We start from the raw sequence: 16,817 nt of genomic DNA, 5'->3' as shown, positions 1-16,817 counted from the left end.
TCCCACAAACCTGTGCATTTGGTCTGTCAGTATGGCAGTAGGTTTACTAGGAAGCGTCTGTTCCTCTCTCCCTCTGAACAAGTATATTTCATGTGTTGCAAGGAGCTACCTGATTGAACCACTTAACATCATCTGCAGACCATGGTGCTGAATTCTGGACTCAGTCAGAGCGTAGGCGATAGAACTTAACAAAAGTCTGTCTTTCTCAATTCAGAATTACTATATATTTTATTAAAAACCCTTCATCATTAAAGCAGTATCTGAATGTCATCCTTCCCAATAAACAAACAGATGCTTGCATACTTAATTCATTTTAAAAAGATGTGCAAATACAGGCTGTCAGGGAAGACAAGTAGTATGTCCATGACTCACCAGCATAATTAGATTAAATGGTCCCATTCCATTTCTGCCTCACATTTGAGTCATGCTGCATCATAAATAAATCTTCAAGCTAACAATGTGGGACATTTTATATTGAAATAGTGTTGCTCTGAGGACATTTCCCACAATTCTTTATCTCACACACACACATATATATACATACACACACACACACAGATGCATGTGCACACAAAGACACACAACTCCAGCCACCAGTGGAGGGATTCATTGATCACACACAGAAACATCAGGGAGGTAACCATCCCCACAGCTTCAAAAATCCAACCCAGTCAAGGGAAGTTACAGTCCAGTCAGCACACAGAGTTGATCTAGTCCCCCACCAGGGGTCAAAATGTAGCAGCTACTTGAGAAGTAGGGTTGGTTCCAAACTCCCGGCACTATTTGCTCCATCTCCTTGTATCAGTCTCTGAGTTGGAAGGAGGCATAGGGAAACATGGACTCTCAGCCATCCCCAAAATGCATACATCAAGGCCCAGCAGGCCAGCAAAATCCAGGAAGCAAAGAATACATTGGGTGCCATGGAAGCAGCTGGAGTGGAGACCGTGGCAGGTGCCATGGAACCCCCTAGAGCGCCACAGATCCCTTCCTCAGAGACTGGCGCTTGTCTCAGTCACAACACTGAGTGTCGCATCTTTGACAGTGGTCTTGATCCAATCAGCATAGACTGAAACGTTAGCATAGAGGCCAAGTCATTTGGGCTCCCCACACAACATCCCCCAGCTCACCACCCTATCCAGTACCCTGGCTTTGCTTAATCAAGAGGAGAGGGGTCCCCCAAAGTCACCCTAGAAAGGGGTACAGGGAAGGGATAGTTTACAGCACATCAGACTGCCATGTGAGGCATCAGGTTGGGTGGGATACCAGACAATGGTCTGAACTGGATCCTATGGAACAGGCAAAGGGATCAACTGACTGATTTGACTTGGAAGGGCCAAGCTCACATCCTAGTGTGAGACCAGGCAGCAAGCTCTGGTGTGCCAGTGGAATGTGCATGGACCCTGCCAGACTGAAGCTGAAAGAGCAAGCAAGAGCAAAGTTTTGCCGCAAAAGAACCAAGATGGGAGCCACCCTGTTAGAAACTATGCGACAGACTGATTTTACAGGTTGGAGGGAAGCTGAAGGGCACCTTTCATACGACAGATAAAGATAAAGAGGTTGGGGCAAGGAATAAATTGGCAGATGCAGTAAAACCAGGGGTTAGTGAGAACCAAGGTGCAGAAATCAGATCAGGAATTGGCATGAAGAGGAGGTTAAGAAAGAGTTCCAGAATGTATGGGAGTCTATCCTTACCAAAGAGGCAAGGAGGTGGCTGCCATTTGGGGCCTCTACAATTGTGTGAAGGAATGATAAGTTGTTCAGCAACAGACTCAGGAGATTGGCATAAATTGACAACTCAGAGGGAAGCTCAGGAATAGGTGAAACAGACTGTACCAAGTTGGCATATAAGGTATATACTAACCAGACTGAGGCACACATGGCTTGACCTTCATGGCTTGATGGAAACCTCTGCTCCAGAACAAGGTTGCCATTTTGTAATAATACCCGAGATAATTACATCCTTTCAGAAAGCAAGGCAAAAAAACCCCATGAGGTGTGACAGATTGTGAAATAGTGAGACCGTCCACTTGGGCATGGCAGTAAGAAGGGACCCCCTCCCTATGCAGTCAGTCATATGGCACTATGATAAATAGTAGAAGGTCTGAAGGAGGAGGACAAGAATGAGCAGGTCAGTTGTGCAGGCCCAGGAAGCAGTACTGTCTGAGGGAAGCTGTGTGGGGTTGATGGGACGGGACCAGCCTGGATAGGGCTGGATGTCGTCATAAGGTCCAGGCCGGCTAGCATCAGTAACGTTGGAGCACATGCCCTCTTCTGAGAGTGGCTCCACATCAGCAGTCACTTGGCTGAGTGTCACCTCTGGAACATTCTCCTTAATCCAGTCAGCGTAGGATGGGATGCGGATATAGATACCAGGCCTGTTGGGGGCTCCGCACTCGTCTCCCCAGCTCACCACTCCTGCCATCAACCAAGCATTGCCAATACGGCAGGACAGGGGTCCCCCAGAGTCACCCTAGGAAAAATTGTACTAGTTAGGAAAGATATTTATGGCTGAACACAAGCAGCTGGTTTTCTGAGTACTCATTCACACGCCACATTTGACTCATACACAGGCAGACATTTGGAGGGAGCCAAGGGGGTTAGAATGGCCCAAAGTATGTCCTTAAGAACCATTCAATATAGCTGCTTTGCTTCTGAATGACTTTTCAAAACTTGTACTACAGCATAACACTGTTGATTCTATAGGTGGTTGTGGTGCTGCAGTTAACATTTCAAAGTTCTGCAACTTGATGGGTGGGGCCATCAGACAGGTCCCTACTACAATATTGTTGCTTGGATAGGATGAGGGGTAACTATTTTGTTACAGGAACCCATGTGACTGGCCTTTAAAGCATACTGTAGTACATGGGATTAACTTCTGAGCCACTGTTGTAACAAATAAGCCCTAATTGGGCATTTGCCACACTCACGTATAAGCAATTATGAGAGGGGAAGTGGGCATAGGTGCCAAGACTCGCCCCCTCCTGCACATCATCTTTATGTACAGCTCTCTACAAGTAGAGGAGACTTTCACTCCCTGTAGAGTCCTCAGGATTCTAAACTGCAAGGGAGCCTCCACAATAGAGCAGGTGCTCCACCCTTAGATCTTGCCCTTAAACTCACGTAGGGGTCTACAACAGGCTATGATTTACAAGGTCTCCACTTCTCAGGCCAATCTTAACCTGCCAGGGATTCCACTTTGGCTCACAAGATCATTTCCCCAAAACTACACTCACCTATCTATCAGGTGATGCCACCCAAAAGGTAGGTGATGTCAGCTGATGCAACAGGTTCAATCCCACTTGATTTGGCTGCATAAGGAAGACCCCTTTGGAGAACTCGATGGCATAGTCAGTCCCTGTAGAAAGCAGGATTAAACTCCCCCGTCCATCCATTGATGGGTGGGGAGTTCAATTCTGCTTGATTACGATCTCCCCAACCCACACTGGCCAACTTTGACAGATGGGTGGGACCACACACCTCTCAGTCACCCGATATGACAGATGATCAACAGGTGGGACCTATCAAAGTTGGCCAGCCAGAGGGAGAGAAATAAAGATCTGGCCCACCAGGCCGAAGAAAGCAGGGCTTGAGCGCTCTGTCACGTGATCACTTATATACATGAGTACAGGGAACACCTGACTAGGGCTATAAAGTGCCCAATAATCAATTTAGCTAAGGGATGGTGTGCATGTTTATACACAGAAAGGGGATTCTAGTCCTAAATCACTACAGCTCCTTCTTTCCCAGGGCTTAGCTGGCACCTTTGGTTGGCTGAGGCACAACACCAAAAGGGCATCCCCCCTGGCCTGTCCAAAAGAGGCCTGCCTTTTGTATAGTGCAAAGCAAGGCTTTCAGCCCCTCGTTTTCAAGTGATGAGAGAATAACTCTGCCATCCCCTTTCCCCAATGAGTGGGCCTTCCCAATCCCCCCACTTCTAGTCTCACCTGGCAGGCATCCTTCTTTCCCTCACCAAAGCCAGCACAGATCATGTCATCGTGGATGATGTAGGGGTCCTCAGGATCAGGGTTCCGGCTATACAGGCACTTGCAAGTGTCTGTCCCGATAATTGGTACTTCGAGCTGCTGTAGATTCTTGGGTGTGGGAAGACTTGCTAAATTAAACAATAAAATTCAGAGTCAGTGACCAGATGTGGAGAAGGGCTGTCCTGCAGAGGGGGACTGGTGCCTATTGGGACCAGAAGAGTGTAAGGCAGGAGCCCAACAGCTGGTAGAGCCAGAGCCAATGACAGGCAGAGCCAACTAATTCTACTTTTGTCCCCATCCTCCTCCCTAGCAAGTCCTACAAGAGGCAATACTGAGAATAAGGAAGCTGGCAACCATTGCTACCTCCTGGGCAGGTTGTAAGTAAGGTCGCAAAACAGGTGGGGGAGCTGCTTGGTACAGCAGTGGACCAGTCCCCACTGCAGTCCTAGGAGGTTGGATGCGTGCGTGCGTGCATTGCTGGGGGACGGAGTTAAGTTTCAAAAAAGAGAGAGAAGTGCCAGGTCAGGCAAATGCTGACTCCACTCCAATAACTCTATCTCCATGGCAATGCGCGAGAGAAAGTAAGGCATTCAGCACATACTCAGAGGCAGCCTCTTCATGACCATTTCACATCTTCCAGGCTTGAGCCTCCATGCTGAAGTTTAGAAAGAGGCTTTTTTTTCAAGGGGGGAGAGTAGGGGAAAGGAAAGATGGGAGACAGCACTATGGAAGCATGGCAGTGAGATATCCTCTATAGACATCTGTGCCCCCATTCCAGATGTGTTTGCATCATAGCACGATAACAGGTTCTGCCATGTAGTAAACTTTAGTCCCTAGGTGAAAACATTTCTTCCTTACTAGATAAGAGCACATTTCCCCATCCAGTGACGGTACACTTCATGCCGGCGGGGAAGGTGACAGAAGAGGCAGGCAGGCAAATGGGCCGGATTGTGCGACTGTAGGTAACTGCCTTCTTGAGCTTCACTAGGGCAATATCCCCTTTAGATCCTTCTTCTTCGGTGAAGTCAGGGTGTTTGATCACTTGCTCCACTTGCAGCACTACGAGATCGGATGGGGGATCATTGAGCTTGAAGGTCCCCAGAATGACATCATAGTTCTCAATTTTAGACCTCCTGTAGAAAGAAGAGAAAGCAACAGGTCTGCATCAAAATCCATTATTAAGATGCAAAAGGAGTGTGTCACAAAGGTCTGAAGAGGATCTGTGCTGGAGCAGACTGTTTCCAACAACAGTCAGACTGAGATCTTTAGCATATGTGCAAGAAGAGAAAGCGATAGTCTTCCACTTAATTTTGTCCCAGAAACTAATATTTAGAGATTTAGCTCTCTTAATAAGGGGCGCACAGGCGGGCTGGCTGGCTGGCTAAACCATAATTCAAAAAACAAGCCTGGCCAAATAAAAAAGTCTTCTCCTGGCACTGCAGAGGCTACGCAGATGGCACCAAGTAAGTTTCATACATTAATGTGATGAATAAAAAAGGCTTCCTTTTGTCTGCCCTAGACCAACAGAAGATAAAATTGATTAAGATGTAAGGCAGCATAATTGCTCAGAGACTAAGCTATGAACTGGGGATAGGAGAGGGTCACCAGTTCATATCTTGCCTCTGCCATAAGTGGTGTTAGGAAAGCCATTCTATTTCAACCTCACACTCTTCCCCCTCTGAAATATGGATATAACAACTGCCTAGCTTTTAGGGTCTTTTCCAATTTCACATACATCATCTTGTGTAGCACTTTGAACACTCAAAAGCATCATACAAACACTAAAGCTAATAATAAACTTAGTTCTAGAATTACGAGAAAGGGGGAAGTTACCCACTGTATTCTGTTCTACAAACTGAAAGATTAAGACTGCCCGCATGCCTCATCAGTTTTTTTTCCCTATTATTTAAATCCTGTCTCCGAAAGACATTGTCTGTTCTCCAAAACCCACAACAGTATCTTTCTCCATGAATGTCTTGCACTTACGGAGGGAAACAATGAGCAGCTGTGATCAGCCATTGGGGGGCGATAAGAGTTGCTCCACAAAGGTGACGATTGCTGACGCTATCACTAAGAGAGACTTGCCAGGGCCACTGTCCATGTTGGGCATTCATACCACCCATGATCCGCCCCATAGCAGGGACTCCACAGACTCCTGCAGATAAAAGACATTTTGTACAGTGAAAAAGCATGCTAGAAACCACCACAGCACATGTTCTTTTGTATGTAATGATCAAACAATGTTATGGGATTGTGTATCCAGGCTCTGTGTGTATATTTCTTCTTCTCTGTGGGGAAGGACCATAGCTCAGTGGTAGGGCATCTGTCTTGCATGCAGAAGATCCTAAGCTCAATCCCTAGAGAAAAGCTCCTGCCCAAAGCTCTAGAGAACCACTCCTATTCAGTGTAGACAATACTGAATTAGATGGATCAATGGTCTGACTCAGCATAAGGCAGCTTCCTACATTCCTATATTCCACAGTTCAGCAAGAGATACAAAAGGCATGTAATTGGGTACCGAAGTCAGCATCCTGAGAATCTCTCAGTGTTGCATTTTAAAACATAAAAAACTATGTTTGCAGTCCTTATGACTGCAGAGATATGTATGAATGCATATGCACAATGGCTCCTGAAATCTCAGGCCAGGGGGCTGGCTGAAGAAGATTCCCAGTGTGTTGAAGGCTTCAGTGCCTGAGCATTATGGAAGAATCTACTGTGTTCTAGCCGTCAGCCTTTCCCAGCCTTTGGGTCCCCACATGTTGTTGGACTACAACTCCCATCAGCCCCAGCCAGCATAGCCAGTGGTCAAGAATGATGGGAATTGTAATCCAACAACATCTGGGGACCCAAAGGTTGGGAAAGGCTGACTCTAGAAAGTGAAGTTGGAACCTAAATAATCAGTGAAGGTTAAATTAATCTGTGAGGAAACAGGAAGGATAATCAATGATTTACATATTGAATGGTGTGCTTTTTTAAAAAAAATCTAGTGCAAGATTCGCAGATCTCTTACCTTGTGCTCTGGTCTCTCCAACAACTGCAGAGAAAAAAAAAAGAGTGAAGTATAAAAGACAGCTGCAACCATTCTGCAAATAAAACTGAGAAAAGGCACTGGAATCTTTTAACATAAAATAAACCAGGAGTGACCTGAAAAAGTCTTCTAACCATGAGCTGGTTTGCACTTTAACTCTAAGCCAATTCATAGCTTAATGCAAATGAGGAAACATACCAGCTCCCAGAGAGGGGATCATAGCCACCGTGCTTCTCTCCCTGGTCCTCTTGTTCTGTGCTACTCAAGCCATGGTTTGACTTACCATGTTGAGTATACCCAGTCTCATGGTTTCTCTTACTCCAAAGCATGAGTTATAACCAAGCTTTGTCTCGCTTTACAGCTTATGGGTGTATTGCTGCAGACAAACCATGAGCCTGGATTTGGACAACATGCTAAGCCAAACCATGGTTTAGCTCAGAGCAGTGCAATAGCAGGACCATCAGTGGAGGAGAGCAGCGGCTGTGATCCCCTCTCCATGAGCCTGCCTATTTGCTCAGTCGTGTTAAGCCATGGTTTGGTTGCATTAGGTGGAGCCAGCTCAATGTATCATCAAGATCCCACTTTTGTGGTTCAATTTCTGAGTACTGTAATGTCTTTAAAAGTCACCAGGCTTCGCTTTGTCTGGAAGCCCTGGGATCAAACCCAGGAATCCAGTCCTCCACACTGATCTATTATCCTCTGTGCCGCAATCACTATGACCCTTCCTGATCCCAGAGGTGGAACATTAGACATTCAGAAGAATTTAGTTAGAGAATTTGTCTGGATTGCACATAGGACAAAGGCTAAGTGGAACCCTTCCCTCAACATGTAGTTGTTTCAGTGGAAGCGCAGCATTCTGACTTGAAACCACCACTTGCTGCCAAAAGTGGTACAAGAAAAGCTGTACCAAATTACCACTTGATTCTGCTGATTGTATATATTGGTGCTTCAATCCCAGGCAGATCTTGATATGAGCCATTGCTCAGCCACAGTCCTCCTTTGATTCATAACTTCTAGGATGGACACAGAGAGTAGCTGAGAATGTACATTGTGTGTCCCACCAAGTTCCCTGGGTATGATCTGAAGATACATAGGGCCACTACCTCACTGAAGCTAAGTAGGACTGAGTCTGCTCAGTGTCTGGATGGGAGACTGCCTGGGAACCACATATACACCCCTTCCCCTTTGAGTTCCATGATGGACAAAATGCTGGATATAAATGTAAGGAAAATAAATAAAAAGTCACTGTGTTTTAGCATAGGTGCAGCAGATAGAAAGTGAACAGGAATAGTCTTCCCTAACTGCTGCAATCCCAGACCAGGAAGCTGCAGGTACAACTACAGGATTTTTGTCTGTTGCAAAAGGTACAACATCCCACCCAGAAAAAAAAAGAGTGGCAGCAAAAGTCATGGTTTTTGGGCACATCTGACCCCATGCATGTGCCATTTTGGAAATTACACACCAGGTGACATCATCATACTGACAGAGCAAGAAAGGCATTTTCTCCAGGGCCCTTCTAAGGGTTCCTCCTTAGGTTCCACTTTCTACAACTGACGAGAAAGAAGCCAGGGCGGGCCTCTCTGCTTCTCCTGCCCCAGTTTCTCTTGCTTCCCAGGAACTTGTTTTCTGCCCTGCTTGCTAACCTAGAGCAACTTTCCAAAATCCTGCCATGCCAGAGATTCTTGGAAGATGACGAGTCTGTGCTGACCTGGAGAGCACCCAGCAACATTGTCATTGGGGACATGTAGTGGGAGGAGAGAGAAACCTAAATAGGCATATGGGAATGGAAGTCTTGACAGTTTCATGCCTGAAGGCATTAAGTGTATCAAGGAGAAGGCTATATATCATATACAAGATTCAGCCCTTCTTTTGGGGCTTGGGTTGTCTAACTCTTTTCAAACATTTTTGTTGTTCAAATTTCAGGTGCTTTGTGCTTATGGAGAAAGCATACTGTGGACAGGATTTGTCCAGTTTCTGTTATTTTCTCTTTTTTGTGTGTGAAAGCAAAATTGAGCACCCAAACACAGTCCATAAGAATATAAGAGCAGCTCTATTAGATCAGGCCAAAAGCCCCACCTAGTCCAGCATCCAGGTTTCACAGTGGCCAACCAGATGCCTACAGAAGCCCACAAGCCAGGACATGAGTGCAATAACTCTCCCTACTTACAAGTTCTAGCAACTGGTATTCAGAGACATGCGCTTCTTATCCTGGAAGTGGTATATAACTATCTTGGCTAGTAGCCATTGATAGCCTTCATAAATTTGCCTAATCCCCTTTTACAGCTGTTCAAGTTGGTGGCCATCTCATGGTACACCAGGGAAGGTCTGCCTTTTGGCTTCTAGAGAGAAGTTACAAACTTTCCAACCAGTTGCAGTGGTCCTTTTCACAGTTATGCAGACATGAAGTATCTTCATGCTGTGAACAGCTTTCTCTGCCAATTTCTATACACTGAACTGCAGTTGGAGCAAAAATGGGGAATGACCCTCCAGATGCTGTTGGACTCCAGCTCTCATCAGCCCCAGCCAACATGGTCAATGGTCCAATATGCTGGGAGTTGCAGTCTAACAGTATCTGGAGGACCACAGTTGCCCCCATCCCTGCCATGGAAGCATGAGAGGAGTCCAAGCCATTTATTCCTAGTTCTCTTGGTGACCCAATATTGGGAAATCTGTTCTGTAAAATACAGTGCAGAGTAATATGGTTTGGTTTTGTCATAACTAGTCTGAAAACTGAAATGGCTGTTATGAGGAATAAAGAGGTTCTTAACCATTAGACCCCAGCGATCTGTTTGACTTCCTATTTAATAATTAAAATGTGACTTGGTACTAGGGTCTACATGCTATTACCATAGTTAGTTCCTTGAGGCCCTACTCAGTTTGCATCACTGTCTATAATTCGCCATGTGAAAAGGGGCCAGTGTTTGGTTTGGGGGGAGTGCTGGTCCTGATCCAATAATGGCTTCTTCAGGTCAAATGGAAAAAAGGGCCCCCTTTCCACAATGTATTATCTTTGTCCTGCTTTTCTATCAAGGACCCACAAAGGGACTTGCAAAATCAAAAGACAAATGAAAGAATTAAAATATTAAGCACATACAATTATCAGAAACACAAAGCAATTGGAAAAGAGCAACAGATAAAACCAGAGCCATTTAACTATGTGGGTGCACACACACACGGTTTAATGGCAGAAAGGAAGGCTGAAACAAAATAATGCTTCAGTAAGCATCTAAATGTTAGAAGAGAGGCCCAGCAAAACTTAATGGGGTGGGGAGAGGATCCCACAGTCTCAGTGCCACCACACCGTGAGTACCCTGATACAGGTAGACCAAGTATGCCTGAACCACATTTGATGCCAAAAGGCATTTCACTCCTTAACAGACACATTGGAAAGTGGTTAATATCATCTTGTTTCCTCCAGTTACATAATTTTGAACACAAGAATTACAAGGTTTTGTGTCATGTCCTCGGACCTGAAAATCCTCTCCTAACATGGAGGCCCTGTCCTGTTCAGTTGGTGGAGGAAGGGAAAGAAGAAACTGCACATGCTGAAAAGCACTCTTTCTTATTCACATGCTCCAGTGCAAAGGATGGGATTGAGGCCTGCCTACCCAGGCTCAAACCAACTCCTTTCCCCAATCTTTAATATAATTTTATTATTTAAAAAATGTTTTGTTTTTTTGTTTTGTTTTACAAATGACCCATTTGCTGCCATCCTTTCAATAATGATACCTGGACAGCCCATTTGGTTCTGCGGCAAGGGGATAGGACCTGCAGGAAGGCTGTAATATTATCCAGTTTGTCCATCCCCACCATGTTCCACTTTGAGAACCCCATGACTCATTCCAAACAAAAATATTTTTGAACCACCAATCCTGACCTCATGTAGGCGGTAGTGTTTTTAAGTGAATACAGATACCATCTCTCTAGGAGGCACTATGTTCAGCTTGACCCTAGTTCTTGTCTGCCCTCAAAATAACCTGGGTGTGGAACAGATTTTGGTGAAGTCACTCACTTGAGCTCCCAAAAAAGACAGAGCCCTCCACCACAAATTGACACCCAGAAAGACTCCACAAAACATCACAGCTTCAATTCAACAAGCTAATTCTTGGCATCACGGCCAGTCCTCACACACATCGATTGCTGTTTTGGCCCCGCCATTAAGAGGTTGCTGCTAGATGAGCAAGTAGGACATTTTAGAACAGAGGCAGGCCCAACTGGTTGGGTAACCTGGCAATGACGTTCAAGCCTGCCACACCTTTAGAGACAAGATGTCACTGAAAGAAACCAGCCTGACCTATCCTTGCCCTCTTGCGCCACCCCACCTCCCAGGGCTCAGCCCTTTCAGACAGAGCACACCTCCAGAACAGGAGACAGTTAAAAACACACTTTTCAATTCATCCCCAGGGCAAATTTACGAACCCACCGGTACACTACGTTCAAGATCAAAGGCCCTCCTCCGGGTGCCTACTCCAAGGGAAGCTCGGAGGGTGGCAACAAGGGAGAGGGCCTTCTCAGTGGTGGCCCCCAATTTATGGAATGATCTTGCTGACGAGGTGTGCCTGGCACCAACACTGTTATCTTTTTGGCGCCAGGTCAAGACTTTCCTCTTCTCCCAGGCATTTTAGCATGTGTTTTAAATTGTTTTTATATTGTTTTAAATTTAAAAATTGTGTTTTAAATTGTTTTTAAAATATGTGTTTTAAATTGTATATTTGTTTTAATGTTTTTGATTGCTGTAAACCGCCTAGAGAGCTTCAGCTATGGGGCGGTATACAAGTGCAATAAATAAATAAATAAAATCCATCTGAGTTCCAAGGCAGTTTCCTCACCAATACATTTCCAACATGTCAAACTTTGACATGGTTGCTGGTTCCAATTTGATTGGTTCTTTCTAGTAATGAAACATAAATCCCAGGAGAAAACCAAACACTTGATAAAAACTGTGGTGACTGCACTTTCTTGCCTGATAGTGGCTTTATACCTTTCACAGCTGCATGAGAGGCAGCATTTCAACATGTACAGCTCTTGGAAATGCAGTAACAGGGAAAGCTGTCTCACAGTAGAATTTCTGTCTCCCAGGTAGGAACATGGAGGTTATATTGAAGCAATACCATGCGGGAGGTATCAGTAGGGTTAGGGGAACCCCAGGATTTGCAGAAGTATAAATGTTTAAGGGGGGAACACCTAAGCGGGAGAAATCCCCCCAAATAGCCCAATGAGGACTGAGTGAGATCATTGGCCACAGACCATTGAGTGTCTGCTGGGAGAAAAAGTGGAAGGCCCCAGAGCAGGAGAATGCAGCAGGATATTCTGGAAAAGGGCATGGCTGGCTAGAATCCTGGATAAGAGTACTACAGCAATTTACTGCAGGACCTACTTGTTTGAACTAACTTATTGTGTATTGCAAGCTTTGTTAGTTCATCTTTGTGAACACACTGAAGCAAATTTCTAGCAAAAGAGGGGCCAGACTGGGAAGATACACCATCTAATCCAAGGTATAGAACCCGGCTGTAATTATTCACTGGTAGGAGGAAAGAACCCTGCTTTATACCTCAAGAAGCAGCAGTCACATGAAAAACCCCAGGTGAAAGATCATATGTCTTACTCCTTTACTACAGTAGCATATGAAAAGAAATGGACTGCCTTCAAGTCGATCCCGACTTATGGCGACCCTGTGAATAGGGTTTTCATGGTAAGCGGTATTCAAAGGGGGCTGGCCATTGCCTCCCTCTGAGGCTAGTCCTCCCCAGCTGCACAAGCCAGCCCCTTCCTTGCCCGCAACTGCCAGCTGGGGGGTAACTGGGCTCCTTGGGACATGCAGCTTCCTCACAGCTGCACAGGTGGCAGGGCACATAACCCCTGAGCCACTCACTGTGGGGGTGATCTTTAGCTGGCCCTTTACACCCAGAAAACACGAGCGGGGATTTGAACTCACAGACTGTGGACTCCCAGCCAGGCTCTCCTCTCCATTGTGCTATACCAGGATATAGACCCATGCAAACTCTCACTAGATTCTGATTTAAGGGTTCACACACATGGATGGAGGATTTGCATGTGCCATTCTCTCTCTCTCTCTCTCTCTCTCTCTCTCTCTCTCTCTCTCTCGGCCTTATAGGCCCCTTCCAACTCTACTATTCTATGATTCTCTCTCTCTCTCTCACACACTCACTCACACACACACACACACACACACACACACACACTCACACAGAGAGAGCACATCAAAGCATGCTGTTCCCAGCTGATTGGCTTCAAGCCTCTTTTCCGCAAGGTGTCTGGTTACAAAGAGTTTCGGGGTTGTTGGAAGACAGATAATGGAAGTTTCACAAGTTGGTTACGCTGTTTGTAAAAGAGCATTGAGGGAGGGGCAGCAAAGGGTTATATGCCTTTTGGTTCCCAGGCCACATTTCTTTCCCAGAGGAGAAGAAAGAGTTCAGACATATGCCTTGCCAGTCTCCCCACCAGCATCAGGCTCAGTAACTCCCCCTAGACCCTACTGCAGTCCAAAGTCTTTGATAAAGGACCCAGCCCTAGAATGTAAAGAAAACTTAGTACCTCTGAGCATACACAGACTGTTATTCTTTCATCAAAGAATAACCAAAACCAGTTCCCACATATCTGAGAATAGACAACAGGGATTTCCAGAGTAGAAAACGCAACAGCCAAAGAAAGCCCTTCTCTGTAAAACACTGAGCACCATCTCTAGACATCACTTCCAACTCAATTTGGAACCTTTTTGTCCCAGGCAGAGCTCCTGTGCTTTTAACAGCTGCATGGCAGGAAGAAACTCCACATACAGTTCTTTCTGGCATTGAGCAGCAAGAATCATGAACACTTCCCTGGTGGAATTTCTTCTGTTTTTGGTTAAAGGCACAGGAGTGCTAACAGGAAAAAAAAAGGAAAATGACAACCCTTCCTTCTTCCTTGGCTTGAGACAGGTCCCAAGGAGGACAGTTGCCACCCCCACCCCCTTCTCTTTCTGTCTGTGTTTTCCCAATACTCAAAGGACCTTTGTCCTCTAGGAATGTGGCACCTAGTCCACCCCCAACCGTGCACACAGTACACTGCTTTTGAGAAGGAAGGCAGGAAAGACTGGGATACGTCTGGTGAAATTTCTCACTTGAAGAAACCATCAGATCATTAGTCACAGCTCCACTGCCACCACAGCCAGCCCCTCACCTATGCCACAGAACCTGCTAAACTGCCAGCCTAACTTGGTGTGATACGTTTGTCAAATGTTCTTTGTTTTGGAGGAATCCTTTTAAAGAGTTGTCATGGTTCCTCTCCTACTTACTACTTCAGTGCAATAAAACACATATATAGAACATAACTGATCATTATGTATGTTGATAGATTTTGGGTCTGTTGTTTTTAAACAGTTTGGTGCAGCTCTGAAGCTCATTTTTAAGCTCTACATATGTCATGTGGTGATTTTTAAAAAGATAGGATAAAGCAGAAAAAAGGGACAAGAATCCTTTTGAACATATACAGAGTGCCTGTTCTTTGTGTATGACAGCCACTGCCAGCCTCCACATATCCTAGACACAGGTGTGGCCAAGGCTACAAAGCAGAGCTTCCAGATAAGCGTGAGCCCCTATACCTCTGTTTGAAGCAAGTAACCCATCGACGTCTATGATTTTATGTGCCTGTTGATCAATGGTGAATCACTGCATTTATCCTCCACAGATACCATGACAAAACACTTCATTATCCTACCCCCACCCTAACAAACCTACACTTAAGCACAGAATGGCTCTACTTTTGGGTAGTCTCAGTCCGCTCTAATCAAATCATCCGGCTTTGGATCCAAGCACTTTGGCTTGTTTCCCCCCTGCCATCCCCTCAAAGTGGCCACTGGCCTCAAAAGCCATAGCAACGAGGGCTTGAAACTTAGCGCAGTTTACATCCCAGCGCAACCCACAGACACAGAAAGGCCAACGGTTGGAACTAACCGTTTGATCTTTACCTCACCGAACTAGACTCGTCTCGAAAACGGGAGTGGAAGAGATGAAAAATGGCCAGCAGGCAAAATGCAGGGCGTGGATGCGAGACAGGGAAGAGCAGCACCCAACACCCTAGTGGAAGAGCAGAGGAGAGAAAAGCGAGACACCCTTTCTCTGGTCGGTTCACTCCAGGAGACACGAGAGGAGCCGCGGCCGCCACTTCTTCTTTGGTACTCACCAGAGCCAAAGAGCAGCAGGCCTAGTGCAAGGCCAAGGACCCCCGGAAAAGTCCCCATTTCCCTTGCCCGGTTCGTTGAGTTCTCCGTCCCGAGCCCCGGTGTTGGCTGGCTCTGAAGAGGAGCGCAAGTGCGTGTGTGAGAGAGCGCGCGCCAGGTAGGCTGCTACAGGTAGTCCCGTAGGCAGGTGGAGTGAGGGAGGGAGGCTGTGCTCGGGACTCTGCCTTCCTCGGATGATGGACAACTTGTCCAACCTGTTGGTGACAGGCTGGGCACCGGGCCAAACCAGTCAGCTGCTCTTTCTCATTTGCATGTTTTTGCCTTGCTCACCTGTCGCCCGCTCAGGCTGCCTTGCTTCTTTGCCGCCGCCGCTGCTGCCGCCGCAGCCCCTCGCTGAACTTGATGACTTTTTTTTTATTCGTGTCATGCCCCTGTTGTTTGGGGTTTGTGGGTTTGTTTTGGTTTTGTCATGTCGGGAGAAAGGACAGAGTCGAGGGAAGGAGGAGGCTGGAGAGGCCCACCCGGAAGCCCTCAAAGTTGTAACATAAAAAGGCCCATCTAGCCCCGCATTTTGTGTTTCTTTGCAGAAGGCCCGTGAGGCAACAGCTGTGGAGACCTTTACGCTAATTAAGAGGTCGGCGGTGAGGGTCCAACTACTACCTAGTAGATGCAGCCTTCTTGGCAATAGGATCCTTTCAGAGGCACAACTAGCCAAATTTACCTTGATGAGCGATATGCACATAAAGAGCGGGAGAGATCTTCCAAGCGACATGGAGTCTCTTTGCTAGTGTAACAGTTGCAAGATGGGCTTCTGACCCCTCTACGTTTTGTGATAGGCTCTTGGGGGTGAGAGGTGGGGAGGCTGGCCTACTTAATTTTTATTATATTGGGCTCTCAGCATCTAAGCTTTTACTTGTGCTATTCTAATCAAAAGAAGTATGAATACACACGCATATACATAGGCACACAGACACCTTAACTAGTATGGTCATTGGTCAGGGACGATGGGAGTTGTAGTCTCTCTGCCCCTGCATTAAATGGTCTCCAGAACACTACAGGGTTTTTTTGTGTGGCATATTTGCTTGACTGGCCTCTCAGCTTGGCTGTGAATAGTGGCCTGTGAGGAGTCACAATCTAATGTAATGTGTTGGGTGCCTCATAATCCTCTGTGGGACCCTAACTTCTCGAGGAAAAATTCTATCCCTAACATAAACTACTCTTTTTAGAAGGCTATGGGGTGAGTACGTAAAATTGGGGTGGGGAGTTGGAGGGCTTGTAGACTTAATTAAATTGACCCTTTGAGCACTGGTCTCCACATGGTATTTTTAAATGGAGATGCAAAGCAGATGAGCTGGACCAGGCATAGATGTAAGTGCTAGATGCCAAATTTTTCCTATTTATTAATGGGTTTTTTAAAGCCCTCAACTCCCTCCCCCCGGAGCTCAGAGTGGTGTACATGCTCCCCTCCCCAATTTTTTTTATCACAACAAGCCTGTGAGGTAGGTAGGTTAGGGTGAGAGAAAGGGACTGGCTGAGTGTAACTGACAGAGCTTCAGGGCTGGGGTGTATAGGGATTTGCACCCATGTCTTCTTGGTTCAAGGACAACATTCAATTCAAAATTATGTG

The 16,817-nt window shown here is 46.1% G+C and overlaps 1 protein-coding gene across 4 annotated transcripts; it reads right to left on the bottom strand.

Moving 5' to 3' along the window:
- Positions 1-201: 201 nt before the first annotated feature.
- On the bottom strand, positions 202-15,763 carry LOC133365904 (prostasin-like). Of its 4 annotated transcripts, none has more exons than XM_061588342.1 (6): positions 15,521-15,763; positions 6,994-7,017; positions 5,970-6,138; positions 4,842-5,116; positions 3,945-4,111; positions 202-2,470 (listed from the first exon to the last, which is right to left on the bottom strand). In XM_061588342.1, exons 1-6 carry the CDS (start codon positions 15,615-15,617, stop codon positions 2,081-2,083), a joined length of 1,122 nt encoding a protein of 373 aa, XP_061444326.1. In that variant the 5' UTR covers positions 15,618-15,763; the 3' UTR covers positions 202-2,080. The 4 variants fall into 4 exon arrangements, with proteins under 4 accessions (XP_061444326.1, XP_061444327.1, XP_061444329.1 ...); XM_061588343.1 differs by lacking the exon at positions 15,521-15,763 and adding an exon at positions 15,193-15,473; XM_061588345.1 differs by lacking the exon at positions 15,521-15,763 and adding an exon at positions 14,964-15,140.
- Positions 15,764-16,817: the final 1,054 nt, after the last annotated feature.

The sequence above is a fragment of the Rhineura floridana genome, chromosome 11 (genome assembly GCF_030035675.1).
Source record: "Rhineura floridana isolate rRhiFlo1 chromosome 11, rRhiFlo1.hap2, whole genome shotgun sequence".
Classification (NCBI taxonomy): Eukaryota; Metazoa; Chordata; class Lepidosauria; order Squamata; family Rhineuridae; genus Rhineura; species Rhineura floridana.
This window is presented reverse-complemented; position numbering and strand designations above follow the sequence as displayed.